The sequence below is a fragment of the Tympanuchus pallidicinctus genome, unplaced genomic scaffold, assembly GCF_026119805.1.
Source record: "Tympanuchus pallidicinctus isolate F22 unplaced genomic scaffold, pur_lepc_1.0 scaffold1, whole genome shotgun sequence".
Lineage (NCBI taxonomy): Eukaryota > Metazoa > Chordata > Aves > Galliformes > Phasianidae > Tympanuchus > Tympanuchus pallidicinctus.
In genome coordinates this window covers 92,958,671-92,973,077 of record NW_026294618.1, presented here as the reverse complement: position 1 = coordinate 92,973,077, position 14,407 = coordinate 92,958,671, and the positions used below count along the sequence as shown (strand labels likewise).

The 14,407-nt window shown below is 39.1% G+C and overlaps 1 protein-coding gene across 5 annotated transcripts in view; it reads right to left on the bottom strand.

Moving 5' to 3' along the window:
• MAP4K3 (mitogen-activated protein kinase kinase kinase kinase 3) overlaps nt 1–14,407 on the bottom strand; it is an 81,798-nt gene that overhangs the window by 47,920 nt on the left and 19,471 nt on the right. For all 5 annotated transcript variants that reach the window (XM_052695854.1, XM_052695860.1, XM_052695844.1 and 2 more), the window contains exons 5-12: nt 13,137–13,192; nt 10,907–10,954; nt 8,643–8,685; nt 7,954–8,026; nt 5,259–5,390; nt 2,780–2,842; nt 2,626–2,707; nt 2,396–2,506 (exon numbers count right to left, since the gene is read on the bottom strand). In XM_052695854.1, coding sequence (XP_052551814.1) covers nt 2,396–2,506; nt 2,626–2,707; nt 2,780–2,842; nt 5,259–5,390; nt 7,954–8,026; nt 8,643–8,685; nt 10,907–10,954; nt 13,137–13,192 — 608 coding nt within the window. The remainder of the gene's footprint in view (nt 1–2,395; nt 2,507–2,625; nt 2,708–2,779; nt 2,843–5,258; nt 5,391–7,953; nt 8,027–8,642; nt 8,686–10,906; nt 10,955–13,136; nt 13,193–14,407) is intronic.

Sequence of the window (14,407 nt, the reverse complement as noted above, 5' to 3'; positions counted from 1 at the left end):
CAATTTTTGATGGGCGCATTCAGTGTATCCTACTGGAGTAGGAGGGGGGATTCCCCAAGTTCTGATGTACACCTTCAGTCTATGAGCAGGCAGGTCAGGGAGCATGTTTGAAAGGGTACACTTCTTACCCACCTTGATAAATTATAGCAATGACCACAGTGACAACAATGGCTTTAATTATGACAGAATTCTTAATCTAAAACACAGACCTTGCTCAAGATGCCTTGAATAATTTATTAAAGAAGCAGATTCTGGACTCATTTATTTTGTAAGGAAACATTGCCCAAACACCCAACTCATTTTGCAGGCAAATGAAAAGCCTCAATGGAAAATGATTTGGTAGCACCATATCTGAGTTGCCTGATGAAGGTGATCCAATGCTACAAGTAATGGTGCTTGAAGCTCACTGCACAGCTCAAGGCCATGTGATGAATGAAGACTGAGAAGATTATACCTATCCCTGAAGTCCACAAATGCAACAAAAAATCCCTCAGAGGCATAAAGTAGACAGCGAATGAATTATCATTTGAAAGAATAAAAATCAAAAATACATGCAAGGCAGCTTGCATATCCTAAGCACTATCAACTCACCTAGTTTCTTTAAAATCATGAAAATAGGCACTCTTGTCACTGATGCGAGATTATTTATTATTTGCTCCCAGACAAGGCACAGTTTTTCCTCTGATATCAGGCTTCATTATGTAATAACTGATAAATATATTGCACAAAGTAAGAGTTTTCTTAAAGCAAAGTCAGAAGGGACATATGAGCGAATACTAGTTTGAAAGCTGCTGATAACTGTCAGTAAGATATCTACAGAGTCACTTCAGTACACAAAGAGCAGAGTCCCCATGTGACTGGCCCAAAATGAAGGGTGAGATTTTTGCTAGAAAATATGTAGAAGAGACACGGGGAAATGGCACATCAGTGATTCAGGACAATTTCCAGGAAAGCTACTCAGTGCAAGCTTTTTTGATCTGAACACTTCACTAATATGAAAGCATGCTGAGAACAGCTATCTTTCCTCTTATGACACCGTATGAAAGCTCCAGTTTTCTAGTTTCCACAGAAATTCAGCTTTAAGGAGATCCCAGAGCTTTTTCCATCATTAAATAGATGCTGAACTAAAGGACACCTGACCTTCAGATCTCAGAGCGAGCAGCAGATCAGAGTTCTTCAGTGCTGATTCTTGATGGAGACAGAAACCTTTCTCTTGCAAGAATCAAACATATTAAGGATTTTCTTGCATGTTTGACTTCCTTTTTTTTTTTATTAATTATTATTTTTAACAGCTTGACTACTAGGAACCACTTTTAAGAGTACTGATTATTCAGTCCTTACGCCTTCCTCTCCTTCCTCACCCATTTAAAAAGTACTTAAACATTGCTCTCCACAATAGATTTCACCTTCACTTCTTTCCACAATCATTCATTTTAACTTCTAAGGAAGAATAAAACAGGCTCAGCGTGTGACGTCTTGTCTTTGATGTTCTAGAAAATACTAAAGCTCATTTAAATCTGAAAATGAGTATACTAAAGTAGATGCTTCTTCTAAGCCTATTTTCACTTGAATCATTTAGATTAGTTTGACCACAATAGGGAAAAAAACCCCACAAATCTAAAAAACACACAACACACAAGCATGTAATTAATGAGTCAGTGGCATTTATGCCAAAAGAATTTCTTTTTCCTGAAAGAGATAATCAATTAGGATACTGTAAACGTTAGGAAAGTCTTCAATAACAGAATTAAATACAAAGATAGGATGCAATATACAAAATCTGCTTTTTCTAATTTAGATAACATTTCAGCCCTGTACTTACATAAGCATGGTATCTTTTCCATGCTGTTAAAGCACAAAAATCAGAGACTTTGACAAAACAGTAAATGGAATCAAGTCTCATGTTCTAAGGCAGAAAAGAAAATTTGCAAGACATGTATAGCAAAACACTTGACAAAAACAACCACTGAAACATTCTCATAAGAAAGTTGTTCAGAAAGTAGATTAAGAGCTAAAAAACACGTTCAATATGTGAACAAGATGGTGTTGTGAATGTACCCTGTGAAGATGGCAACAATTCCATGAAGAAACATAGCAGGACATATGACAGAACTCAGGACTGACACATTCCACATCTACTTTCACACCACAAATTGGACAAGGACAACAGTAAATAAACCTATAACATTTACAACTCTATTTGAGCTCTTCTTCCTGAAACACAACAAATTTTGCTAAGTGTCACATATAACATTCAGCAGGAAAACCTGAACTCTTGAGACTTCTGCGATCATAAAACACTCTGTGGTTCAACAAATACTAATTAATTAGCCAATCATTTAGTTTTATTGGAAAACAAACTCAACCTGATTCTGTAGATATAGCATATTCCTACCTCAGGATCATCATCATCAAAGTCATGGTAAGTGGAATGATCAGGATTATTCATTTTATCCAAAAGTTCAATAGCAAGACTTCGATTTAATGGTTGGGTAACAAAAGGATGCTGAAGGACAGAACAAAGAAACAAACAGATTAAAATTCCAAGCAGCCATACTAAGTGCATTTCCGTTTTATAACTTAAAAAAAAAAAGAAAAACTAAAGGAAACCAAACAAATTTATACCTGCAGTAATTTTTCAGCTGTAGGTCTTTTTTTAGGATTTTTTGTAAGTGCCATTTTCACAAAATGATGGAAACTATTGGACCTGTAAAACAAAATGGTAAAATCAGCCCATGAAATACATGATCATTATCTACTGAAACAGAGAAGCACTTACCATTTCATTTTGTCCTTTAGTTTAGGAGGCTGGAAGTTGCTTTTTGTCATTAGAAAAAGTGCTCTGAAAGAAAAAAGATATATATACATATATATACACACACACACAAACGCATGCATACACAACATTAGTATAGGCATTATTTTGCTGGCAATGAGCCCATCAGTTCAAAAGATGCTATCGGGACAACACTGCTTATTTATGCACAAAAAAGAGCTGTTAATTGCTGTGGCAGGAGGCCTTCCCACACCAGAACTGCTTATAAACTCCACACTCAAAGTCTGAAATAAAAAAATTAAGGATCTTTTAACTAAATTTTGAGGTAAATGACACTGAAAAAACAATGTAGTGTAGATGCAGAGCTGGTGCCTGAGTTGCAGTTTTAAATGCTTCAGATGGCTCTGAGTTGACTCCATAGTAATAGCAATGTCACTAATCTGGGTCCTTCACTGTTTGATGATGTAGATTAGGAATGGCATTTATTAGAGGATGATTATGACATAATGTAACATGTAGATATGGAATCAGGAAAGACAAGGCACAAATCAAAATGCACTTGGCAAGGGATGTGAGAAGAAAACAAGAGACAGGCTAAAGAGAGTATATGCCCACTCTCTGATAAACGAAAAGGGAAAATTAGCTGCAACAGACATGGAGAAGGCTGAGATACTTAATAAGTTCTTTGCCTCAGTTTTCACCGCAAGCCAGGTTTCTCGTGTCTCTCACATCACTGAACCTCTAGGTGGGGGCTGAGGGAGCTAAATCCCTCCCACTGTAAGACAAAAGCAAGTTCAAGACCGCATGTGTACAGGTTTATGGGGCCTGATGACATGCATCCCAGAACCCTGAAGGAACTGGCTGATAAGATGGAGAATGACTTGGCAACTATACATGAAAATATATGTGAAAACTCCGGTGAAGTCACTGGTGATTGGAAAAAGGGAAACATCACTCCAATTTTAAAGGAAGGAAGAAAGGAAGATCCAGGGAACTAAAGGCCTCTAATGCCTGCGAATATCGTGGAATGACTTTTCCTGGAACAGATTTTAAGGTACACGAGGGACAAGCAAGTGATCCGAGGCAGCCAGTCCATCTTAACCAAGGGCAGATTGTGCCTCACCGCTCTGGTGCCCTTCTGCGATCAAGTGACAACATTGGTGGTGCAAGGAAGGGCAACTAATGTTGCCTACCTGGACTTGTGCAAGGCCTGACATGGCCTCATACCATATCCTTATCTCTGTAATGGACAGACGTAGGTTTGAAAGGTGGGCACTCAGTGGATAAAGAATCGATTGGAAAGTTGCAGCCAGAGGATTGTGGTCAATGGCTCTGCGCCCAGGTGGAGGCTGGTCACACCTGGTGTCCCCCAGGGTCCATCTTGGGACCAGCGCTCCTCAACATGTTTCTCAATGACAAAGGTGATGGGATTGAGTGCACTTCCAGTAAATTTGCAGATGACAGCAAGCTGAATGGTGCAGCTGACAAAACAGAAGAGATGCCATCCACAACAACCTGAACAAGCTCTAAAGGTGCACCGGCAGAAACGTAATGAGGTTCAACAAGGTCAAGAGCACAGCTATGCACCTGGGTTGGGGAAATCCCAGATACATTCACACTCTGGGAAAAGAGCTCACTGAGAACTGCCCTGCCAAGAAGGACATCATGGTCCTGGCAGATGAAACACTTAATACGAGCCAGCACCATGTACTTGCAGTCTGAAAAGCCAACATCATCATTCTTAGCTGCATCAAAAGAGGGGTGGCAGCAGGGTAAGGGAGGAGAGCGTCCCTTTTTACTCTGCCCTTGTCAGGCCCCACCTGGAGTACTGCAACCAGGTAGAGCACCTCCAGAAAAAGAAAGATGCAGAGCTGTAGGAGAGGGTGCAGAGGAGTGCCATGAAGTTGCTCAGAGGGCTGGAGCACCTCTTGTACAAAGGAAGGCGGAGGGAGCTGGGCTTGTTCATCCTGGAAAAAAGAATGCTCCAGGGAGACTTTGCAGCCTTCCAAATACTTAATGAGAGCTTATGGGATGGAGACTGACTTTGTTTGTGGTTTTTTGTTTTGTTTTGTTTTTTTTTACACAGTCTGATGGTGATAAGACAAGGATGAATCTTTTTACCCTAAAAGAGGGGAGATTTATATTACATGTCACTGGAAATTTTTAACTGAGACTGGTGAGGTGCTGGAACAGGTCCCCAAGATAAACTGTGGATGCCTCATACCTGGATGTGCTCAAGGCCAGGTTAGACAGGGTCTTGGGGAAACTTGAGCTGGCTCCTGATTTAGTGGTTGGCAACCCTGCTCATGGTAAGGGAGATAGAATTAAGGGATCTCTGAGGTCACTGTCAACTCAGGCCACTCTATAATTCTCTGAACATCCATGCTGTACTCCCAGACACCACAAGTATACAGAGCCAGCTATTCCAAATGGATTATTTATAAAGCTGTATTTACACACCAAACTTTAACCCCTCACTAACCTCATTGGATGTAGGTCAAACATTGGAGGTTGAAGTTCAGCAAGCTCTATAGCAGTTATTCCAACTGCCCACAGATCACAGAGTTGGTTATAGCCACCTTTTCTTTCTACTGCAGCAACTTCTGGTGCCATCCTACACAGTAGAAGATGTTTGATGTAAGATACACTTCTCATCACAAATCAAATATCCTTCTGCATGCAGCCATAATTTCTCAGCAGCTCTCAATTTGCTGCATATACATTTATATGTGCCTGTGTGTATATATACACATGCAAACAAACGTACATATATATATATACACACACACACATTTGTTTGCATGTGCATGTAAAAAGGTATGTAGCACATACATTTATCGATTTAAACTTGAGAAATTCACCCTATGGACTACAATATTTAGAAAACACCAGGTTTTTCCCTAGTTCTCTTTTCAGTGTGGTACTTTGTGGTACTCGTGTATTCAGCTGAAAGCAGTGATAGGTAAATAATTCCCAAGTTAGAAATCCTCTTCTCTGTAGCAAGCATGCAATTTTCCTCCATAATCTTCCTGTAAGTAAACAGGAAGGAAGCAGATCAAACCAATCTGTCTTGTACTTTTAAAGGAACACAAGGAATCTCCAGACTACCAAACAGTTTAGGGTATAATTATTCAACAACAATAAAATGCAAACACTATCCAGATACACACATTGCCCTAGATAAGTGACTAAATGCATCAAAATGACAGGTTTTTTTCCCTTCTGGAAGCATAAAGCCTGTCAACTCAGCACAGAGAACTCCTTGTCTACAGTACCTGGCTCACTGTACTATCAGTACACCTTATTTAGGTTTATAAAGTAACTTCAGATCCACAGGTGAAAAAAACCTAACAATTTACACAAAGAAGAATACCTAAATGAAATGATTCACTAGGAATTGCTGATGTTTTGGACTGGATTGTCCTATACAGACATATCAAATGCAATTCCACATTCCTTTTTTTTTTTTTTTTTTTCAGAACACCTGAAAAGGATCAATGAAATAGGACATACAACTCAGAACAGGTAGGACAGAAGGATGTAACGTAATGAGTTCTACAGTAAAGCAGTAAACAGCATCACTCAGAGGACATCTGAAATGATGCACTATTTAAACACAGATATCCTTAACTGTGCATCTGAAGACAACATCCAATTTGGTGGTACAAATGTGAAATATTTACACAAACTTTCACATAGAACTCATTAGAAAAAACAACACTAAAAAAAGACACTAAAGGCAGAAGAGAAGCATACCAACGCAGAGGAGAAACATGCACTAACTTTAGAAGGACACAGAAGAGAAGGAATGCAAGGGTAAATAGTGGGGTTACTAGAACTGACAGCACTGCACAGCAGTTTGGCCTTTCACTTCTCCCCCATCCCACTACCATGCTCTTCCCTGCTCAGATACCTATAAGGATCACTCAAACCTTCACATTACAACTTCTGTACAGTCTCAACAGTTCTCCTTACTTGCTTCCACTCCCAAATCTGAGAAAACTTGCTATAGAAAACTGATGCATTTTGTAAGTATTTAACTGATATAAGCTTTCATAATTGTTGTTTAAGGTTATGGCGTGCCATTTGAGACAGGTCAGGACTCAAGCCACCCAGACATCTTACTCAGGAAACAGAGCAACAAATCAGTTACGCAATCATGACTGATGGGTATTTGTGCTACTCAGAATGGGAAGTGAATCTGTGCCTTGGCGTGACTTATACTACAGAAAAATGCTAAAAATGCTGTGCTGCAATCTGTTTCAAAGACCGAATATTTGAACTTGGCTTTTTACCATCCACACATTTTCCTTGTATTTACTATGCTGCCACATAACAGAACTTTGAGCATCTTTCTAGGAAACATACAAAACTGCTACTGTTACAGTGAAGGATGAGTATCACGTACTTTAAAAGAAAAAAGGGAACAATCGCTTTCAGTTCAAAGAGAGGAGAAAACAAGAAGTTGAACTTCAGAAAAGATAAATTAAAAAAAAGTTGACAGAGAGAAGAATAAAGATACAGTACAGACAATAAAAACTCAATTCTGTATTCAGGTGGGCTTTCTCGCTTTAGTTCTTGCTTGAAAACAAAAAAAAAAACCAACATAGTTTAGAAACAACATTTTACAAGCAGCAAAGGAATCCACAAAGATGAACAAATGAAACTTGTTATCAACTGAAGAGTTACAGAGAAGACTTATCTGGGGTAAAGAGGAAGAAATGTAAGACACCAAAAAGGAAATTGAGAAGAAAAAAAATTCAAGATCACAGTTGAAACGCAGAACTGCAGACATACTTATAAACAGACTAAACTGCAATCATTAGTCAATAGCAATAGCAGCACACAGATGGGATCATAGAATCACAGAATCGCTCAAGTTGGAAAAGACCTTCAAGATCTTCAAGTTCAACCACAAGCTAACCATCCTGCCCTAACTCTAACAGCCCTCCTCTAAATCATGTCCCTGAGCACCACATCCAAAAGGTTTTCAACATTTCAGAGCATTTGAATGATTTAACTAATGGTCAGCATTAAAAAAAAGACACAATCCCACAAACATCAGCTTTTTGTGATGAGTCTACCCAGAAAGTTTGTGGCATGCTTTAACATACACAATTTTTCAACAGAATGATGCTTGCTATGTATATATTGATGATGAAGCAAAACACAGTTACCAATATGGGGTGCCAATGAACGATTTCCTTTTGGCAATTGTAGCTGTTATCTGTGCAGATACTCCAAAATCAGCTATAAAAAATAAAGATCATTAATAATTGTTCTGACGCAGCTCGTTTTTTTTCTAAGAACATGACAGTTTGATTTCTTCTCTGTATGAGTTTCCTAAATATACTGGAAAATAATTTACAAAAAAAGCAAAGAACGGAAACTTGGTGAATCTCAAATACTTTTGATTAATTCCTCTCAGCTGCCTACCAAACGTGGAGGCCCCTCTCATTAGGGCAAGAAACACAGAAGTTGTAACAACAACAAGCATTCTTTTACTAAGTTAAAATACATCATTTAATAAAATCCAAGGGGTTATTTCAGGCAGTTTTTAAAGCTATATTTCACGTTTAAGAACTCTGGATGGTATATTTCAATGAAAGTTTTTTAAAACCTTTGATTTGACTTCCACCCCATCTTTGCAACCTCAGGAAGTTTTACCTGAGTGCTGCAAAACCAGACTCCAATTACTCCTAAGACAATAATTTGGTGCTGCTGAGTCAGATCTTACCAGCAATAGAAAAAGACATGTGCTAATTCCTTACATAACAAACTCTTACATAATCAGACAAAAATAGTAAGGTTTTGTTTTCAGACTACACACAACTTACAGTTATTAACAGATTGTTTATTAACTTACCTAATTTTACATGTCCATTATCCGTTAAAAGAATGTTTGCTCCCTTAAAAAAAAAAAGTGTATTTGAATTAAAACAGGCAGATTTTTGTATGCTATATAAAACCAATCTTTATGTGATCTATGACAGCAAATTAGCAGTGAAAAGATAAGCCAAAAACTGTACATTTGAGAAATGTGTAGCAGTAAAAGGAAATGCCTGTGAAATTGTAACTTGACATTTTATTATATAAAGGAATTCAGATATTCAGTATTTTTCATGAATGTTAAGTTTAGTATTCTTTAGCCCACAGTACTACAAAGTTCCCTGTTGTACACAAAGCCCTCTCAAAGAGCAGAATTCTGATGATTTGCTTATGAAGATGAATTCTTACTTTCTTTTTTCTATTTACACTGACTGAAAGGAAACAGGAACTCTAAAGGTCACAACGGAAGTAATTTGATTTTCTTCTCAAATGCCAAGCTGGTTTTGTCTCCTTTCAGGGCCACGATAATTACAGCCTTAAGGGTCTCCCTTGTAACTCCAGTATTTTAACAAAACTATTTCTGTCCCTGTGCAGCAGAGATTCCGCTAGCTCTCCCTCTGAAGAGCACAATGCTGCGTGGCTACATGCACCACTTCCAGAAGCAGCTCAATAACCAAAGCTAACCCCAAATGACAGCTGGTGCCATGAAAATGCCACAAGAAAGAACTGGGAGCAAACCCGCTCCAAAGGGGGCAATCAGCTCTAAGCAGTACCGAGCAAAGGCTGGAGCAGGCCAAACACACAGCCAGACAGTGCTACAGCCACCAGCCCTGCCCACAGACTGCACAGAAAGGCAGCACGCAGGGCTTCCCAAACAGCTGCCTTCATACAGGTAGGGGGTTGCATGGGGAAGAAGTCAGGCCTGCAGTCATGCTCCAGCTGCAAGGCTTACTTTGGCAAATGCTGCACACTGCAGTTAATGAGCCTCATAAATGGAGCTGGGTAAATAAATGTGACGGCCCAGTTAACATGCTCTTGACCTTGTTCACCTTTCAAGACTAACAGAACAGGTAAGTACAAAAGTACATATATAAGTTATGTACATATATATGTACATAAGTACATAACTTAGCTACCGAGGGAAGCAAATGTAACTTCATAGTCAGGAGAGCTGCAGGTGAAGATGGTATTTTTCCATGCTCACGTTTATTTTTGTTCTTGTTTTAAAAACACACGATTCCATGTTTTCATCAGCACACTTCTGTTTAGAAATGAGTATCTATGCATTGCAGCCTAACAAGCATCATTTCTCATCCCATTAAGTATGACGAAAAATGTTCAAGTTTAGCATCCAAATTAATCTCTCATTCAGAAATTATTTGCCTGGTGGCACAAAACCCAAGTATCCCCAAGTATCCTCCTGCAGACAACAAGGATGACTTGGAGTTTACCTGTACTAAAGCACCTACGGTTGAAGCTACTATGCATTACTGCATCCCCAGTTTGAAAGAAACACAACACAGATAAACAAAAATGCATGTACAACAGTACAAAGAACAGGAATACAGTAATTTGCTGACATATTTCCACGAGGGTAGTTTGCCAAACTAAAGTTGGAATCTGAGCAGGGAACAGTTTGGAAATGCAAACAGTAAGTAATAAAACCCCAGGGACAAAAAGTCAACAGGAAGTATCAGAAGGAAACTATTAACAGGGAGTATAATAGTATGAGCAAGCCACCTTTGATACAGCTTTGTTGAGATGAAGGTTTAAGGAAGTCGCTGCTAAGAGCCTGATTTGTGGTGCTCTCTAATTTTAGATGTGAAGGAGAAGACAAGTTAGTCTGTAAGGAGCACAAGGAACAGCAGCCACTGCCCTGCAATCTGCTCACCAAGAAAAGAAGCAAGAAGCCAAGCAACAGTTCCATTTACTCGCTGGTTCAGTCAGAAGGGTAACCAAGCTTCTCAGAGGGGTGTGGAAAAGACCAAGCCTTTCCTTCTGCACAGAAAGCATCCTTTTGGACATCTGAATACAAGCTGTACTGGACAGCAGCTGATGCCAAAATTCTGCTTCACTGCTCAAAATAAGTGTGTGGCTCCAATTAAAAGAACAAATGATTCCCATGCGCTTTAAGGAAAGATATTTTTCTTCTGGTGGGTAGAAAATATTATTCCAATAAACAGAAAAACCTTATGTATTTAGAAAGCATCCCCAAAACTTCCATGTAACAGTAAAAACCCTTAAGAGGTGATGATGTAAATTATCCTAAAAACACCAAAATTCCATTCAGTTTTTACTCACTTTTATGTCTCTGTGCATTTTTCCTTTACTGTGAAGGTAATAGAGCCCCTGCAAAAAATAGTTAAAACAATAATTAAATCCAGTATTTTACTTAATATGCCTTTCCTACTCAATTAATAGACGTATTTAGTATGCAATTCAGTCACCTAAATAACTTTCTGGTTGAAGAACATTCCTTTATTTCAGTGACTCTTGAATGCACTTGGAAATTCCACGTACATAGCAGTGTAACATCTAAACGCAGGGGTGGAATGGAAGACTATCAATCACCATCAGCCCACTGAGAGGAAAGACTTTTCTGGTTAAGTTTTTGTCTGGATATGTTAACTGTCACCTTTTTAGAGCAAGCTACTCTTAAACTGCCTAACAGCATTCTATTCAGCAGTCTTATCACCAGATATCGGGCACAGAGATCACCTGTGCCATTACAGGCCTCAATTAACTCCAGAAGGACACCAGCAGGCAGCTCCTCAGGGCTAACGCTCTGCTTCAACTTCAGGTCATGCATTTCTGCAGATGGTAATGGCAGTGAGACATCTCAGGACTCAGTGCCTCAACACGAGGTCTGAAATAATACTATACAGTCAAATCCTCATATGAGGAATCACACAGCACACCGCTTCTAACACTGGGCTTATCTCTGAAATCCTCTTTCATGGGCAAGCAGCGGGTAAACATCCGCAGCACTCTGCAATCATCAGCCTCTGCAATGACTACATTTCACTGAAGATATCCATATTAAGACAATTTTGTTTTAAACTCCCAATTACCTCAGCAAGACATCACATAGTTGATTTCAAAAACAATATTAGGATCCTTTTCAATTATGAGCATTTTCGTGGATAGTTCTAATGCTATCAGCAGGAAAAATGGGAAATGCTAGCTTACAGGACTTAGTACTTGAGATTTTCAAGTGAAATGGTCAAAGTTTTCTTTGTATGGATTGGCAACAGTACCACTGAAAATGCAGTTTGGGGCTATTTTTTGTTATTCAATAAAATCCAAATGCAATATAAAAGTACTAACTAATGGTGCAATCAAACTCCTTGAAAGTCTCAGAAACGTTTTGGCACAGGTTCTCTGGGGCAAATGGCTGAAGATACCTAGACAGATCAACAGACCTTGTTGCCCTCACTGCGGGATGCATGCATACCCAAAACTGGACTCAATTTGCTTTTAGTAGAGAGTACCATTGAAGCATCAATTCCTCCACTGCAACAACAGGCATTAACTAGAAGTGTCACACATGCACTTTTCACATGTACATCTCCACGTGTCAACGGCACAAAAAAAAATAATCATGGAATCTCCATACTACAGTACCTATAGTTTCAGAATCAGTATCACTGATTCCAATCAGAACTGACAGTGACTGGTGTTTTGTTTGTTTGTTTTTGTTTTTGACATCAGACCACTTAATGGGTTTTTAAATACAGACCTCAAAATCTAACTTCAGGTATTCGAGATTCCAAAAAACAAAACAAAAAACCAAAAACCACTCCTGCATATTATTTAAGTCAAGACTTTACTGTAAGAAAATGACATGTCCTGGAAGTCAGAAGACAGCAATCTCTGGCACAGCATAGAAAAATGGTCAGTGGCATGCAATAGAGCTGGCTCAGGGACAGAGCTATCTTGAAAGCGAGAGGCTCTCAACAAAAAGTATTTGAGAGCTCAGCATTCAGTGGAAGCCAAGAGCTGCTCTCTCACATGGAACCAAGACATAACATGATGGTTCTTGTGACGTTTTACTGGTGAGCTAAATATTCTGTTTAAGAAAGAAATATGAAAGTTAACACAACCATGAGGAGAGACTAAAGACCATAATTAGAACACCTTGAGTATACACACTTTTTTCCTCCTTGTTGGCACATATCAATCAGATACACAAAACTGAGCCTTAAAATTTTTCTTCAAACTTGCAGTAACTAACTTGCATCACAAATACTGACAAATAAATAAACTGCTTTTTATCTCTCTTTTAAAATAAACAAAAAAATGGCAGAAAGTAGGTGACAGTTTTCCTCAAATGATCCTGGATCATTTAGGGTCAGACAATTAAACAAACCAGTTCTAGGCTACAACAGAGGACTTCCGCAGCAGAGAAAAATGCTAAGCCCTCCAAACACGCACTTTCATGACAGGACATGTAGTTATGGCTTTAGTGTTAGCTTTTAATGTTTTTACATTACAGTTACATGTATATGACCACAACCTTAGTGTACACTACCTGTAGTGTTTCTCTGCTAACGTAGGCAATCTGCTGTTCTGAAAGTGGTCCAGTCACTGAAATGGAAGAAAAAAAACCCCACTCAATATCAGTAAGACATTGTCCTTCCCAAATCTATACTTCAATTTCCACTCACACTGAGTGGATTCAGCAGAATCACCCCGTGAACACATTTAAACTTTCCCACAGAAGGAACATCACAAGAACTACCAAAATGTCTTCAAATTCAAAAATTATCTACTCCTCTTGGAATGGAAATTGCTTGCATCCAGATACATTAATCTCAAAGCAATCAGAAGGAAGGAAAAAACCAAAAACCCACAAGAAATATTCTATAATAACAGGAGCAGCGATTTAAGCACAGCTCTTTCTCTTGCACAAATCTCCTACGTCCTGGACTTCAAAGCCCCTCCAAGCTCCACCCCTTATAACCTTCTCTCTCCCCTTTACTCCCCTGCAGCCACACGACCTGCTGTCTGAAGCTCCTCTGTCCTTTCTCCGCATGCTGTGCCGAAAATGTGGTTCCTGGGCCTGCCACACCAGGCACCCTTCCACATTCTCACCCTCTGAGCAGACTCAGCAGCTACCCAAGAGTCTTCCCTTTTGCTCTAGGGTCACAACTCACCCAAGTTTCTTAAAATAATTACATTTGGAACAAAAATGCAAAACAAACACTGAACCACAAGCAAGGAACAGCTTACAACTTGTCCTCGATTACTTGTCTTTGATCCTGAGACTAAAAGCTTTTATGACCAGACATGCAGTCTTCATTGTTTTCTGGACAAAATCTGAGAAGCTTGCAAACAGAAATGTTGGATGTGGTTTCACGAATGAGTAGGGAATTCAAAAATTAAGTAAGAATCAAGCACTAAACTACAGTTTCTTCAAAACCCATGTTTATTTTGAGAAACCCATTCTGAATTAATTTGAATGATTATTTTACTTTAGATTTAATTGCTGAGGCCTATTGTTTAACTGGAGTTAAGAACTTAGTAATGTAATTAAGATCAGAAAAGAACCTTCCACTCTAGCCGCTGCTGGCAGAGAAGCCAAAAAATCAGCTGCGACAGGAAACAGCTCCTGTACGACATCTGTTCAGGCATTTAAGCCACATGAGCTCATTTCCTACTCTACAGGTGTTCCACAAAACAAAGCCTATCAGGCACCATGCTCTCATCAACACTGGTGAAGATGTGAGGGATCAACAAGAACACACTCAAATGACTGCAATGTGAACACAGTGTGAATCTGTGAATCGCTGCCTTGTCTTA